The following is a 13,179-nucleotide window of genomic DNA, read 5'->3' as shown; positions in this document are numbered from 1 at the left end:
CCACCAACAGTGTAGGAGGGTTCCCCTTTCTCCTCATCCTCGCCAGCATCTGTCATTTCCTGACTTGTTAATTTTACCCATTCTGACTGGTGTGAGGTGATATCTCATGGTGGTTTTGATTTGTATTTCCCTGATGCCGAGTGATATGGAGCACTTTTTCATGTGTCTGTTGGCCATCTGGATGTCTTCTTTGCAGAAATGTCTGTTCATGTCTTCTGCCCATTTCTTGATTGGATTATTTGTTCTTTGGGTGTTGAGTTTGCTAAGTTCTTTATAGATTTTGGACACTAGCCCTTTATCTGATATGTCATTTGCAAATATCTTCTCCCATTCTGTCAGTTGTCTTTTGGTTTTGTTAACTGTTTCCTTTGCTGTGCAAAAGCTTTTGATCTTGATAAAATGCCAATAGTTCATTTTTGCCCTTGCTTCCCTTGCCTTTGGCAATGTTCCTAGGAAGATGTTGCTACGGCTGAGGTCGAAGAGGTTGCTGCCTGTGTTCTCCTCAAGGATTTTGATGGATTCCTTTCTCACATTGAGGTCCTTTATCCATTTTGAGTCTATTTATATAAATATAAATTTTAGGATTATTTGTTCCATTTCTTTGAAAAAATGGATGGTACTTTGATAGGAATTGCATTAAATGTGTAGATTGCTTTAGGTAGCATAGACATTTTCAGAATATTTATTCTTCCAGTCCAGGAGCATGGAACATTTTTCCATTTCTTTGTGTCTTCCTCAATTTCTTTCATGAGTACTTTATAGTTTTCTGAGTATAGATTTTTAGTCTCTTTGGTTAGGTTTATTCCTAGGTATCTTATAGTTTTGGATGCAATTGTAAATGGGATTGACTCCTTAATTTCTCTTTGTTCTGTCTTCTTGTTGGTGTAGAGAAATGCAGCTGATTTCTGTGCATTGATTTTATATACTGACACTTGACTAAATTCCTGTACAAGTTCTAGCAGTTTTGGAGTGGAGTCTTTTGGGTTTTCCACATAGAGTATCATATCATCTGCAAAGAGTGATAGTTTGACTACTTCTTTGCTGATTTGGATGCCTTTAATTTCCTTTTGTTGTCTGACTGCTGAGGCTAGGACTTCTAGTACTATGTTGAATAGCAGTGGTGATAACGGACATCCCTGCCGTGTTCCTGACCTTAGCGGAAAAGCTTTCAGTTTTTCTCCATTGAGAATGATATTTGCGGTGGGTTTTTCATAGATGGCTTTGATAATATTGAGGTATGTGCCCTCTATCCCTACACTTTGAAGAGTTTTGATCAGGAAGGGATGCTGTACTTTGTCAAATGCTTTTTCAGCATCTATTGAGAGTATCATATGGTTCATGTTCTTTCTTTTATTAATGTGTTGTATCACATTGATTGATTTGCGGATGTTGAACCAAACTTGCAGCCTTGGAATAAATCCCACTTGGTCGTGGTGAATAATCCTTTTAATGTACTGTTGAATCCTATTGGCTAGTATTTTGGTGAGAATTTTTGCATCCGTGTTCATCAAGGATATTGGTCTGTAGTTTTCTTTCTTGATGGGATCCTTGTCTGGTTTTGGGATCAGGGTGATGCTGGCCTCATAAAATGAGTTTGGAAGTTTTCCTTCCATTTCTATTTTTTGGAAGAGTTTCAGGAGAATAGGAATTAGTTCTTCTTTAAATGTTTGGTAGAATTCCCCCGGGAAGCCATCTGGCCCTGGGCTTTTGTTTGTTTGGAGATTTTTGATGACTGTTTGAATCTCCTTACTGGTTATGGGTCTGTTCAGGCTTTCTATTTCTTCCTGGTTCAGTGGTGGTAGTTTATATGTCTCTAGGAATGCATCCATTTCTTCCCGATTGTCCAATTTGTTGGCGTAGAGTTGCTCATAGTATGTTCTTATAATTGTCTGTATTTCTTTGGTGTTCGTTGTGATCTCTCCTCTTTAATTCATGATTTTATTTATTTGGGTCCTTTTTCTTTTCTTTTTGATAAGTCTGGCCAGGGGTTCATCAATCTTATTAATTCTTTCAAAGAACCAGCTCCTAGTTTCGTTGATTTGTTCTATTGTTTTTTTTGGTTTCTATTTCATTGATTTCTGTTCTGATCTTTATGATTTCTCTTCTCCTGCTGGATTTAGGGTTTCTTTCTTGTTCTTTCTCCAGCTCCTTTAGGTGTAGGGTTAGGTTGTGTACCTGAGACCTTTCTTGTTTCTTGAGAAAGGCTTGTACTGCTATATATTTTCCTCTTAGGACTGCCTTTGTTGTGTCCCACAGATTTTGAACCGTTGTGTTTTCACTATCATTTGTTTCCATGAATTTTTTCAATTCTTCTTTAATTTCCTGGTTGACCCATTCATTCTTTAGAAGGATGCTGTTTAGTCTCCATGTATTTGGGTTCTTTCCAAATTTCCTCTTGTGATTGAGTTCTAGCTTCAGAGCATTGTGGTCTGAAAATATGCAGGGAATGATCCCAATCTTTTGATACCGGTTGAGACCTGATTTAGGACCGAGGATGTGATCTATTCTGGAGAATGTTCCATGTGCACTAGAGAAGAATGTGTATTCTGTTGCTTTGGGATGGCATGTTCTGAATATATCTGTGATGTCCATCTGGTCCAGTGTGTCATTTAAGGCCTTTATTTCCTTGTTGATCTTTTGCTTGGATGATCTGTCCATTTCAGAGAGGGGAGTGTAAAAGTCCCCTACTATTATTATTGTGGATGTGTTTCTTTGATTTTGTTTAGTTGATTTATATAGTTGGCTGCTCCCATGTTAGGGGTATAGATATTTAAAATTGTTAGATCTTCTTGTTGGACAGATCCTTTGAGTATGGTATAGTGTCCTTCCTCATCTCTTATTATAGTCTTTGGCTTAAAATCTAATTGATCTGATATAAGGATTGCCACCCCAGCTCTCTTTTGATGTCTGTTAGCATGGTAAATTGTTTTCCATCCCCTCACTTTAAATCTGGAGGTGTCTTCGGGTTTAAAATGAGTTTCTTGGGGCGCCTGGGTGGCTCAGTGGGTTAAAGCCTCTGCCTTCAGCTCAGGTCATGATCCCAGGTCCTGGGATTGAGCCCCGCATCGGGCTCTCTGCTCAGCAGCAGCCTGCTTCCTCCCCTCTCTCTCTCTGCCTGCCTCTCTGCCTGCTTGTGTTCTGTCAAATAAATAAAAATCTTAAAAAAAAAAAAAAATGAGTTTCTTGTAGGCAACATATAGATGGGTTTCGTTTTTTTATCCATTCTGATACCTTGTGTCTTTTGATTGGGGCATTCAGCCCATTAACATTCAGGGTAACTATTGAGAGATATGAATTTAGTGCCATTGTATTGCCTGTCAGGTGACTGTTATTGTATATTGTCTCTGTTCCTTTCTGATCTACTACTTTTAGGGTCTCTCTTTGCTTAGAGGACCCCTTTCAATATTTCCTGTAGAGCTGGTATGGTGTTTGCAAATTCTTTCAGTTTTTGTTTGTCCTGGAAGCTTTTAATCTTCCTTTTATTTTCAGTGATAGCCTAGCTGGATATAGTATTCTTGGCTGCATGTTTTTCTCGTTTAGTGCTCTGAATATATCATGCCAGCTCTTTCTGGCCTGCCAGGTCTCTGTGGATAAGTCTGCTGCCAATCTAATATTTTTACCATTGTATGTTACAGACTTCTTTTCCTGGGCTGCTTTCAGGATTTTCTCTTTGTCACTAAGACTTGTAAATTTTACTATTAGGTGATGGGGTGTGGACCTATTCTTATTGATTTTGAGGGGGGTTCTCTGAACCTCCTGGATTTTGATGCTTGTTCCCTTTGCCATATTGGGGCAATTCTCTCCAATAATTCTCTCCAATATACTTTCTGCTCCCCTCTCTGTTTCCTCTTCTTCTGGCATCCCAATTATTATAATGTTGTTTCGTCTTATGTGTCACTTATCTCTCGAATTCTCCCCTCATGGTCCAGTAGCTGTTTGTCCCTCTTTTGCTCAGCTTCTTTATTCTGTGTCATTGGGTCTTCTATATCGCTAATTCTTTCTTCTGCCTCATTTATCCTAGCAGTCAGAGCTTCCATTTTTTATTGCACCTCATTAATAGCTTTTTTGATTTCAACTTGGTTAAATTTTAGTTCTTTTATTTCTCCAGAAAGGGCTTTTATCTCTCCCGAGAGGGTTTCTCTAATATCTTCCATGCTTTTTTCGAGCCTGGCTAGAACCTTGAGAATCGTCATTCGGAACTCTGGATCTGACATATTACCAATGTCTGTATTGATTAGGTCCCTAGCCTTTGGTACTGCCTCTTGTTCTTTTTTTTGCGGTGAATTTTTCCGCCTTGTCATTTTGTCCAGATAAGAGTATATGAAGGAGCAAGTAAAATACTAAAAGGGTGGCAACAGCCCCAGCAAAATATGTTTTAGCCAAATCAGAAGAGATCCCAAATCGTGGTGGGGGGGGGAGAAAGGGGATAAAAAGGTTCAGAAAGAAAAAAAAAAAGAAGAAATAAAGAAAACCAATAAAGAAAAAATATAAAAAGGAAAAAATATATATATAAGATAAACTAGTTAAAAAACGTTAAAAAAGCAAAGGGTAAAAGTAAAAAAATTTAGCAGAAGAAGAGAAAAAAATTGAAAAAGAAAAAAAAATTAACTGCAAGGCTAAAGAATCATGGGGAGAAAGCCATGAGTTCCGTGCTTTGCTTTCTCTTCCTCTGGAATTCCGCCGCTCTCCTTGGTATTGAAACTGTACTCCTTCGTAGGTGAACTTGGTCCTGGCTGGGTTTCTTGTTGATCTTCTGGGGGAGGGGCCCGTTGTAGTGATTCTCAAGTGTCTTTGCCCCAGGCGGAGTTGCACTGCCCTTACCCGGGGCCGGGCTGAGTAATCCGCTCGGGTTTCCTTTCGGGAGCTTTTGTTCCCTGAGCGCTTTCCGTAGAGTTCCAGAGGGTGGGGATGAAGATGGCGGCCTCCCAGTCTCTGGCCTGGTAGAGCCGAGAGCCCGGGGCCCCACTCCTCAGTGCGTCCTCAGAGAACAGCGCCCAATTACTCCCGTCACCCTGGCCTCCGGCCGTGCTCCGAGCTGACCGAGCCTGCGACCGGTTCAAGGTAACCCCGAGCTTAGAGCTCACTCCTCGGCTCTGTCTCTGTAGCCGCCTTCCCCGTTCTAATACCTGCAAGCTCTGTGACACTCAGACACCCCCGATCCTTCTGTGACCCTGCGGGACCTGAGGCTACGCTGACCCCACGTAGGCTTCACCCCAGCTAAGCCTCTGGAGCGATGTCCCTCCGCGGAACAGACTTTTAAAAGTCCTGATTTTGCTCCGTTGCTCCGCCGCTCGCCGGGAGCCGGCCCCTCCCCCCGCGGTCTATCTTCCCGTCGCTTTGGATTCACTTCTCCGCCAGTCCTACCTTGCAGAAAGTGGTTGATTTTCTGTTTCTAGAGTTGCTGTTCTTCTTCTCTTCGATCTCCCGTTGGATTTGTAGGGGTTTGCAATCTTTAGATAAGCTATCTAGCTGATCTCCTGCTACCTGAAGTAGTCTCAGCCTGCTACTTCTCCGCCATCTTGACTCCTCCCCCCGCCCCGAGCTGGTCTTTTCTTAATACCTCGTGGGGTGACCTAAACCATTTTAAAGTGTCAGAATCTCCTTCTTAAGCATCTTGCTTTTTCTTTAGTTTTTATTTTGTTGCTGGTTCTATTAACTGTTTCTATATAGTGAATTTTTCGTTTCACCTACTGTATTTTTCTTCCCTAGATGTTTCATCTGGCTTTAAGTCCTTGAGCATACTGCGCAAATTTATAGTAACTGTTTTAAAATCCCAGTTTGCTAATTTTCTGATTTGTTATTTCGGAATTTTGTTAACTGATTTTTCTCTTTATTGTAGATTACATTTTCCTGTTTGTTCACATGCCACCAATTCTTTTTAAATCAGAATAGGACACTGAATTTTACATTTTTAGGTGCTGGATTATGTCTTTAAAGAGTGTCAGCACTTGTTCTGGCAAGCAGTTAAGTTACATGTACATCATCTTGGTCCTTCTGAGGCTTGATTTTACACGTTGTTAGGGTAGGTCTGAAGCTGCCTTTATTGTAGGGTTATCGTACCCCCATTACTCAAGATGGGTGTCCCCTTGGGTTCTCTGCTGAAGGCCCTGGGTGTTCAGTGAGCACACCGCTTTTGCTGATAGGACCTTGGATGTCTCCCAACCCTGTGTGATCTGCAAGGAAGGTTCAGCTTATGGCTTCCTGCATGTACTTTGCCTGGCCTCTGGAGCTTTACCTCATAGATACAGAGATTAGTATTTAGCAGAGGGTTCCAGGAGACCTGTATACAGATTTCTGGAGCTTTTTCTCTGTATAGCTTAGCGCTCTCCTTTATGGGACTCATCCCTGAAAATTCTTGCTGTTTTACTAGCTGCTTCATCCTTCTTGATTTTTGTCTCTTCAGCTTAGAAGAGCATAATGCTCTGCTTGAGATTTGTACTTCTGTGTTCCAGTCCAGATAGTGGTCTGGGTAGAAGGCTAGGCGATGAAAGGGCTCACCTCACGTTTCTTTTCTGTCAGGGATTACTGCCCTACCTTGCCTAATACCCAGTGGTCAAAAATTTTTGCCTTTTATTTTTCCAGATTTTTATTTATAGCAGGAGGGTAAGCCTGGCTCCATTACGACTATAAGCAGAAGTCTGTTACTGTTTTTAATTAATTTTACTGTTGAACATGGAAGACCTAAAAGGCACCTCAGAGAACCTCCAGGATTCCAAATATAGTCTAGAATCCATTATCTAGTAGCGACCCAGTTTCTTCTTGGTTACTAGAATTAATCACACTAGCCCGTTCAGTAAGCTCCTCTTGCCTTTTCAGTGGCATATAAAATCCAAAACATTCAGGTGATGTTCTTCTAATTCAGGGGAAGCGTGTTCCCCAGTGGAGGCCTTCCTCCCTCTTAAATAAGACCTTCACACTCCTGTCGGGACAGGATGCAAAAGTTTTGTGTGTGTTTAGATATAACAGTGAGAGGAACCATTCCCATGGCCACACCTTGGTTGATACCTTTTATTTGGGCCTTGGAAGAAACTGCATCATGTATTTGGTTGCTCATTCAAAGCATTTATTTTTATCCTTTAAGGTAAAACCCCTTTCAGTGTGTTGTCTCCCACGGCACTGTAAATGAGTAGAGATGACAATCAGTAGCTTAAGAACCGACACATTCCCGGCACTGTGCCAGTTGCGGTAGATACTGTAGTGAACCACAGCAGTGCCCCCTTCCCCAGGACACACACTAGTGAAAGTCATATTGTAGACAAATAATAAACCAGTGCTTATGACATGAACCAAGTGGAAGAAGAGTAAGTGAATAAAATGCTAGAGTTATATTTCGATATAGGGAGCATATATGTTCTCCCTGAGGGGTTGACATATGAATAGAGAACTGAGTGAAATGAGGGAATGAGGCATGTGAATGTCCGGTGGGAAAACATTCTGTACAGTATAGACAGAACCTGAAGGTTTTCAGGCAGAAATGAACTTAGTGGACTGGAGACTAGATGTGTGTGACTAGCAGAGTAAACAAGGCAGGACATGGCAGTAGATGGCATTGGAGTGGTAGTGGGGACCAGGTGCTCTCTGGCCTTGTAAACCATGGTGTAAGGAATTGGGATAGAGTGGTCTGATCATAATGATTTTTCTTTTTTCTTTTCTTTTTTAAAGATTTCTGTGCTTGCTCTGTGGAGAATCAGGAAGATGATCTAGGTTATTTTAGTAGCCTTTACCAGAAATAGTTGCATGGGGAAAGGGGACAGTGGTAATGTGGTGTTGGTCATAATAAGGAAGAACACCTAGTAAGCCAGGTACTTAAAAATACTGCTGGAGGGGCGCCTGGGTGGCTCAGTGGGTTAAAGCCTCTGCCTTCGGCTCAGGTCATGATCTCAGGGTCCTGGGATCGAGCCCCGCATCGGGCTCTCTGCTCAGCAAGGAGCCTGCTTCCTCCTCTCTCTCCACCTGCCTCTCTGCCTACTTGTGATCTCTGTCTGTCGAATAAATAAATAAAATCTTAAAAAAAAAAATACTGCTGGAAAAAATATTTTCCAAAAGTAAAACCCACTCCAAAGCCCCCTCAACCCTTTGTTCTGTATTCCACCTAAACTAAATAATTCATTTGCTAAATAAAGTTTTTCTGTTTCTATCCCATTACCTGTTTTTCCTCTGTTTCTGATAGCTGTAGTCATTTCTATTTTGAACTTTGTAATCTCACAAGTAATACTTTCTGTCATTGCGTTCTGATTTCTAGTAATTGTGTGTGTACATTATTCCTGTTAGACTATCAGCTTTAGAATATGCTATCATAATTACCATGAGTTCTGAACAAAAATTTGCCATCTGTAGTGATTATATAGTTGAGGTTCCTCTTTCCCTATTATTGCTGCTCTGAGCATCACAGCTCTTAGGTAGGTCAGAGGTTTTTTTGACAGATTCCAGTGAAGAAGTCTTTGATTAGCTCTTCCCTCACTATCTTTTTGGTTGAGAAAAGGGGTTCACTTAAAAAAGCAGTTTTGGTCAAGAAAGTTGAGAAAATTGAAAAATTGGCAGTATGGTACCTGCCATGCTTCCCTTGTATAGCTGTTCTTGGTCATTCTGGTTTGTGCATATAATTGGTTAATCCATAAATGTTCATTACAGAGAACGAGAAATGTATTATCCTGTCTTGTGTGTGTCAGCACTCCTGTAAACATGCAGTTTTAATTCTCACAGTGGCACTGTGAGGTAAGAAGGTTCCTCCTCTTAAAGAAATGCTGAAAGTCAGTAGATGGCTAATAAAGATCAGACCACATATAAAAGAACCCTCTGGAAAATGTGTGAGTTTCAGAAGTATGATAAGGCCTTTAAGCTCGAGGATAATACATTTGAGTGGAGATAAGCCAAAGTATACATGAAGCAAATACTAGTGAATTCAAAAGGTAAGTCATTGAATCTATTGGAGGTGATAAATTTCCTTAAGAATTAGTAAATAAGGGGGGCACCTGGGTGGCTCAGTGGGTTAAAGCCTCTGCCTTCGGCTCAGGTCATGATCCCAGGGTCCTGGGATCGAGCCCCGCATCTGGCTCTCTGCTACGCGGAGAGCCTGCTTCCTCTTCTCTCTTCCAGCCTGCCTCTCTGCCTACTTGTGATCTGTCAAATAACTAAATAAAATCTTTAAAAAAAAAAAAAAAGAATTAGTAAATAAGGGGCATCTATCTGGGTAGCTTAGACGGTTGAGCACCTGCAACCTGCTCTCTGCTCAGCAGGGAGTCTGCTTTCCCCTGCTGCTGCCTCTCTCCCCTGCTCATGCTCTCTTTCTCTCAAATGAATAAATAAAATCTTTAAAAAAAAATAAATAAAAACTAGGGTCCTTTTTGGGTAAATCAGACTTTATCTGAGGGTAACAGTATGCAGATTACTTTTTGGGAAACCACAACTGAGTATGAGTTAATTAAAATGTTTCTAAGTATTGACACATTGTGTGTGTTTTTATTAGCAGTTGGTAGCAAGACCTTCCAGTATGAACTATATGGTGGCTCCTGTAACTGGTAATGATGTTGGAATTCGTAGAGCAGAAATTAAGCAAGGGATTCGTGAAGTCATTTTGTGTAAGGATCAAGATGGAAAAATTGGGCTCAGGCTTAAATCAATAGATAATGTAAGTATTTTTCATTCTATTTTAGTTTGTCCAAATAGCTTGAGATATTAAGTGATCACTGTTAGAATAATTTACAGTGAGAATGTTTTCATGAATTATAATACTGAACTTATAATCAAGATCATTTTAAATCTGCTAACTTAAAATTTTCTACTTGGAGATGCCTTATTGTGAAGAGGCAGGTTGGTACTTCATTACCTTTAATGAATTTTTTTTGAGTCTTCCGGAATGAAGTTCACTGGTCTTCATGTATTATAACACAGTTTCTACAATTATGGTATCCAAATAGGGCATCGTATATGATGTTAAGAGACTGACCAGTGAGAATTGGTGTCCATTAATGGTGTGTATTTTTAAATTAAATAATGATCATTTAACTTGTGAAGTGGGTTTGCAGGTTTATTATTTCCATCCTTCATTTTGATTTAATAGGTCATTTTTTTTGAGTAAAAGTGATTTTCTAATTAGGGCAGCTGTTCCTTTACCTTTGTAATTACTCTCCCTCTTAACCTCACCATACTGAAGAAATTAAATAGGGTTATTCTCCTAGGAGGCATTTAGGATTGTTAGGGATGTGCTGAGTCTTTATCCTGATTTGTGGTTTTAGGTATTACTTCATGGATTCCTTATTAATCTTAAGTCTTGTTAGCTCAGTGCGTCCAGCTTTTTCACACAGAAAATGACAGTGAGTATCCCACACTGGTAAATGGCTGAGGCTGATCTTAGCAGGAAGCCCCAACCCAGACTGCCTACCCAGAGAGCTGAGGGCATCAATGGCCCTGACTTTACTGCTCTCCCTTCCTTTTCAGTGAATAATATATGCTGCCCATCTGCCAGGATTTCTCCTCTGTTCCTTCCTTTGTCTTAAAAGACAAGACACTCTTCATGGGCCCCTAGCTCCAATGCAGTTACCCCTGCAGTGGATTTCTCCATTTGGCCAAAACTCAATTGCTCTGACCATTTTACATGGTGCCTTCTGGTTTTCAGTACTACTCTGAAGTAAACTATAAGACATAGGACGTCTGACCCTAGGAGGATAGAAAGGGTCCAACTTTGTAGATGCTTTCTTTTTTTACCAACTTTACTCTTCTTTTATACTTTTACATTTTCTTCAACATCTGAGATTGGGAGTTTATAGAAGGATAAATATCCACGTGGATATAGTTCTTCATTGACTAAACTTGAGTTTTCTATATTTCATAGTGGATTCCTTCTAAGAAAAAGTGGTATTGAATGTACCCACCTTTTTAGGCTGTTAAATAAACTCTAATCTTATTTATCTAATTAGCAAATGGGTTAAGGAGTCCTTCAGTTGTAAGGAGAGTTATGACCTTACACTAAATTATCATTTTTTAAACTAAAAGAATTCATGAAATTTCTAACCGTAGACTCACTTTCCCCCTAAACAAAAACCACGTGCCAGTACCTCTTTTGTATTCTACCAGACTCATAGAAGCTTACATTTATTATGGCAGTCCTACTTTATTTTCCTTAGACATTTTATTCCAAGACGAAGGAGATGATTAAGGTTGGTCAGGTGGGTGGTGGGTCATGATTTGAGGTTGGAATTACTAGTGAGATACTACATTTTTGCCTTATTTCTTGGGGTCACTGTCTTGATAAATTTTCAGTTTCCTTTTTGGGAGTAACAACATATATTCATGTAGTTTCTCTCTCTCTTTACTAGAGTAGATTCCTAACTTTCCAGCATTTTTAAACCATATCATAACAGTGGTAAGTGACCAAAGTTATTTTATTATTCTCTAGGGCATATTTGTTCAGCTGGTCCAGGCAAATTCTCCAGCCTCATTGGTTGGTCTGAGATTTGGGGACCAAGTACTCCAGATCAATGGGGAAAACTGTGCAGGCTGGAGCTCTGATAAAGCACACAAGGTACTCAAACAGGCTTTTGGAGAGAAGATTACTATGACTGTTCGTGACAGGTAAGTTGACGAGACAGTTCAAATGGAGATTCAAGACTAGTTTTCCATTTTCTTGGGCTTTTAAGATTCTGTGGATATAATACTTTGATGCAGAAGATTATCACCTTACTGATCAGTCTTATGTCAATTTGTGTGTTGCAGATTCTTCTTACATAGTTTTCTTTTTAAAGATTTTATTTATTTATTTGACAGAGATCACAAGTAGGCAGAGAGGCAGGGAGAGAGAGAGGAGGAGGAGGAGGAAGCAGGCTCCCTGTGGAGCAGAAAGCCCGATGTGGGGCTTGATCCAAGGACCCCAGGATCATGACCTGAGCTGAAGGCAGAGGCTTTAAGCCACTGAGCCACCCAGGCACCCCATAGTTTTTGTGGGTGTTTTTTTTTGTTTGTTTGTTTTGTTTTTTTTTTTTTTTTTGGATAGCATTCTGGTTTTGTATAGATCTTATTTCAGAGCTTACGAAATTCATCCTCTAAGACATTACTTTCTGTCTCTCTAGATCATAAAAAACCAATCTTGGAAAAGTTAACAGGATGGTATCTCTGGCCTTGTTTCCCAGTTTGTTGCTTAAACATCTGGCATAGGATGGACACAGACAGTGCCAGGGTTCCTGCACAACTCCCAAGTGGTGTAGGAGTTCTAAAAACCAAATCTGGCTTTTTTGGGTGGCTATAGACTCTCCAGTTGTCAAAGTGGGAAGATAGAATATTTTATTTAGCAGTTAGTTTATAACCTAAACATTTAGGTGCATGAAATAAGGGCCTTTATTTTCTTGCACCGTAATAAGTGTTAAGTTACAGTTAGCTTTTGGATTTTTATTCTTCTCAGTTAAATTTGGTTTTATATAACCTTGTTTCCAGTTCCTCACACATGGTAGGTATTTTTAGTAAACATTTTGTAGATGAACACCGAATTTACCTTATATCTAAGGAAACTTTAAAAGAGTAACTTGGACCAATAGGAAGAAGGACATTTTTAATTTAATCCATTATGTTTACAGGCCCTTTGAACGGACAGTTACCATGCATAAGGATAGTATTGGACATGTTGGCTTTATCTTTAAAAATGGAAAGATAACATCCATAGTGAAAGATAGTTCTGCAGCCAGAAATGGTCTTCTCACAGAACATAACATCTGTGAAGTCAATGGGCAGAATGTCATTGGGCTGAAGGTAAGGAATAGAACTGGTGTCTTGTGCTGAAGTTTTATTTTAGCAACTGTCTTTTCCATTTGTCTGTTTCAATGGTATTTTCATCTTGACCCCCAAAATAGAAACTCAGTGGGGAGATGGGTGATGGGAACCTGGGGCTCTGGCTGTGCTCTCAGGCCAAAGGAATTACTTAAGGCTCTTTGGAATTAACATTCCTGTAGCAAAGGGCTTGACTCTGATCTTAGCAGTCCCTTGAACTAGAATTCTGTAGAGACGTAGGCATTGAAGATTTTGGTGACATTCTGAATGAATGATTGCTCAGCTTTTTCAACCCAGGAATGGTAGAAAATGAGTAGTAGTTTCTGTTTGTATTAGTACCTTTTTTTTTCCCTCTATAGATTCCTATTTTAAGGTATAAAGGTTTTCATTAAGATGTGTTCATTTCATAAACTTGATTAACAC

At 40.0% G+C, this 13,179-nt stretch overlaps 1 protein-coding gene across 4 annotated transcripts in view; it reads left to right on the top strand.

Moving 5' to 3' along the window:
* The window catches only part of SDCBP (syndecan binding protein), a 46,754-nt gene that overhangs the window by 30,924 nt on the left and 2,651 nt on the right, over window positions 1-13,179 (top strand). For 3 of the 4 annotated variants that reach the window (XM_047724043.1, XM_047724045.1, XM_047724047.1), the window contains exons 5-7: window positions 9,467-9,628; window positions 11,396-11,571; window positions 12,567-12,738. In XM_047724043.1, the coding sequence (XP_047579999.1) occupies window positions 9,467-9,628; window positions 11,396-11,571; window positions 12,567-12,738 (510 nt within the window). The remainder of the gene's footprint in view (window positions 1-9,466; window positions 9,629-11,395; window positions 11,572-12,566; window positions 12,739-13,179) is intronic. The other variant, XM_047724046.1, reaches the window with a different exon arrangement.

Source organism: Lutra lutra, chromosome 4, assembly GCF_902655055.1.
Source record: "Lutra lutra chromosome 4, mLutLut1.2, whole genome shotgun sequence".
Classification (NCBI taxonomy): domain Eukaryota; kingdom Metazoa; phylum Chordata; class Mammalia; order Carnivora; family Mustelidae; genus Lutra; species Lutra lutra.
Note: the sequence above shows the minus strand (reverse complement) of the source record. Positions and strands in the feature narration are given on the sequence as shown.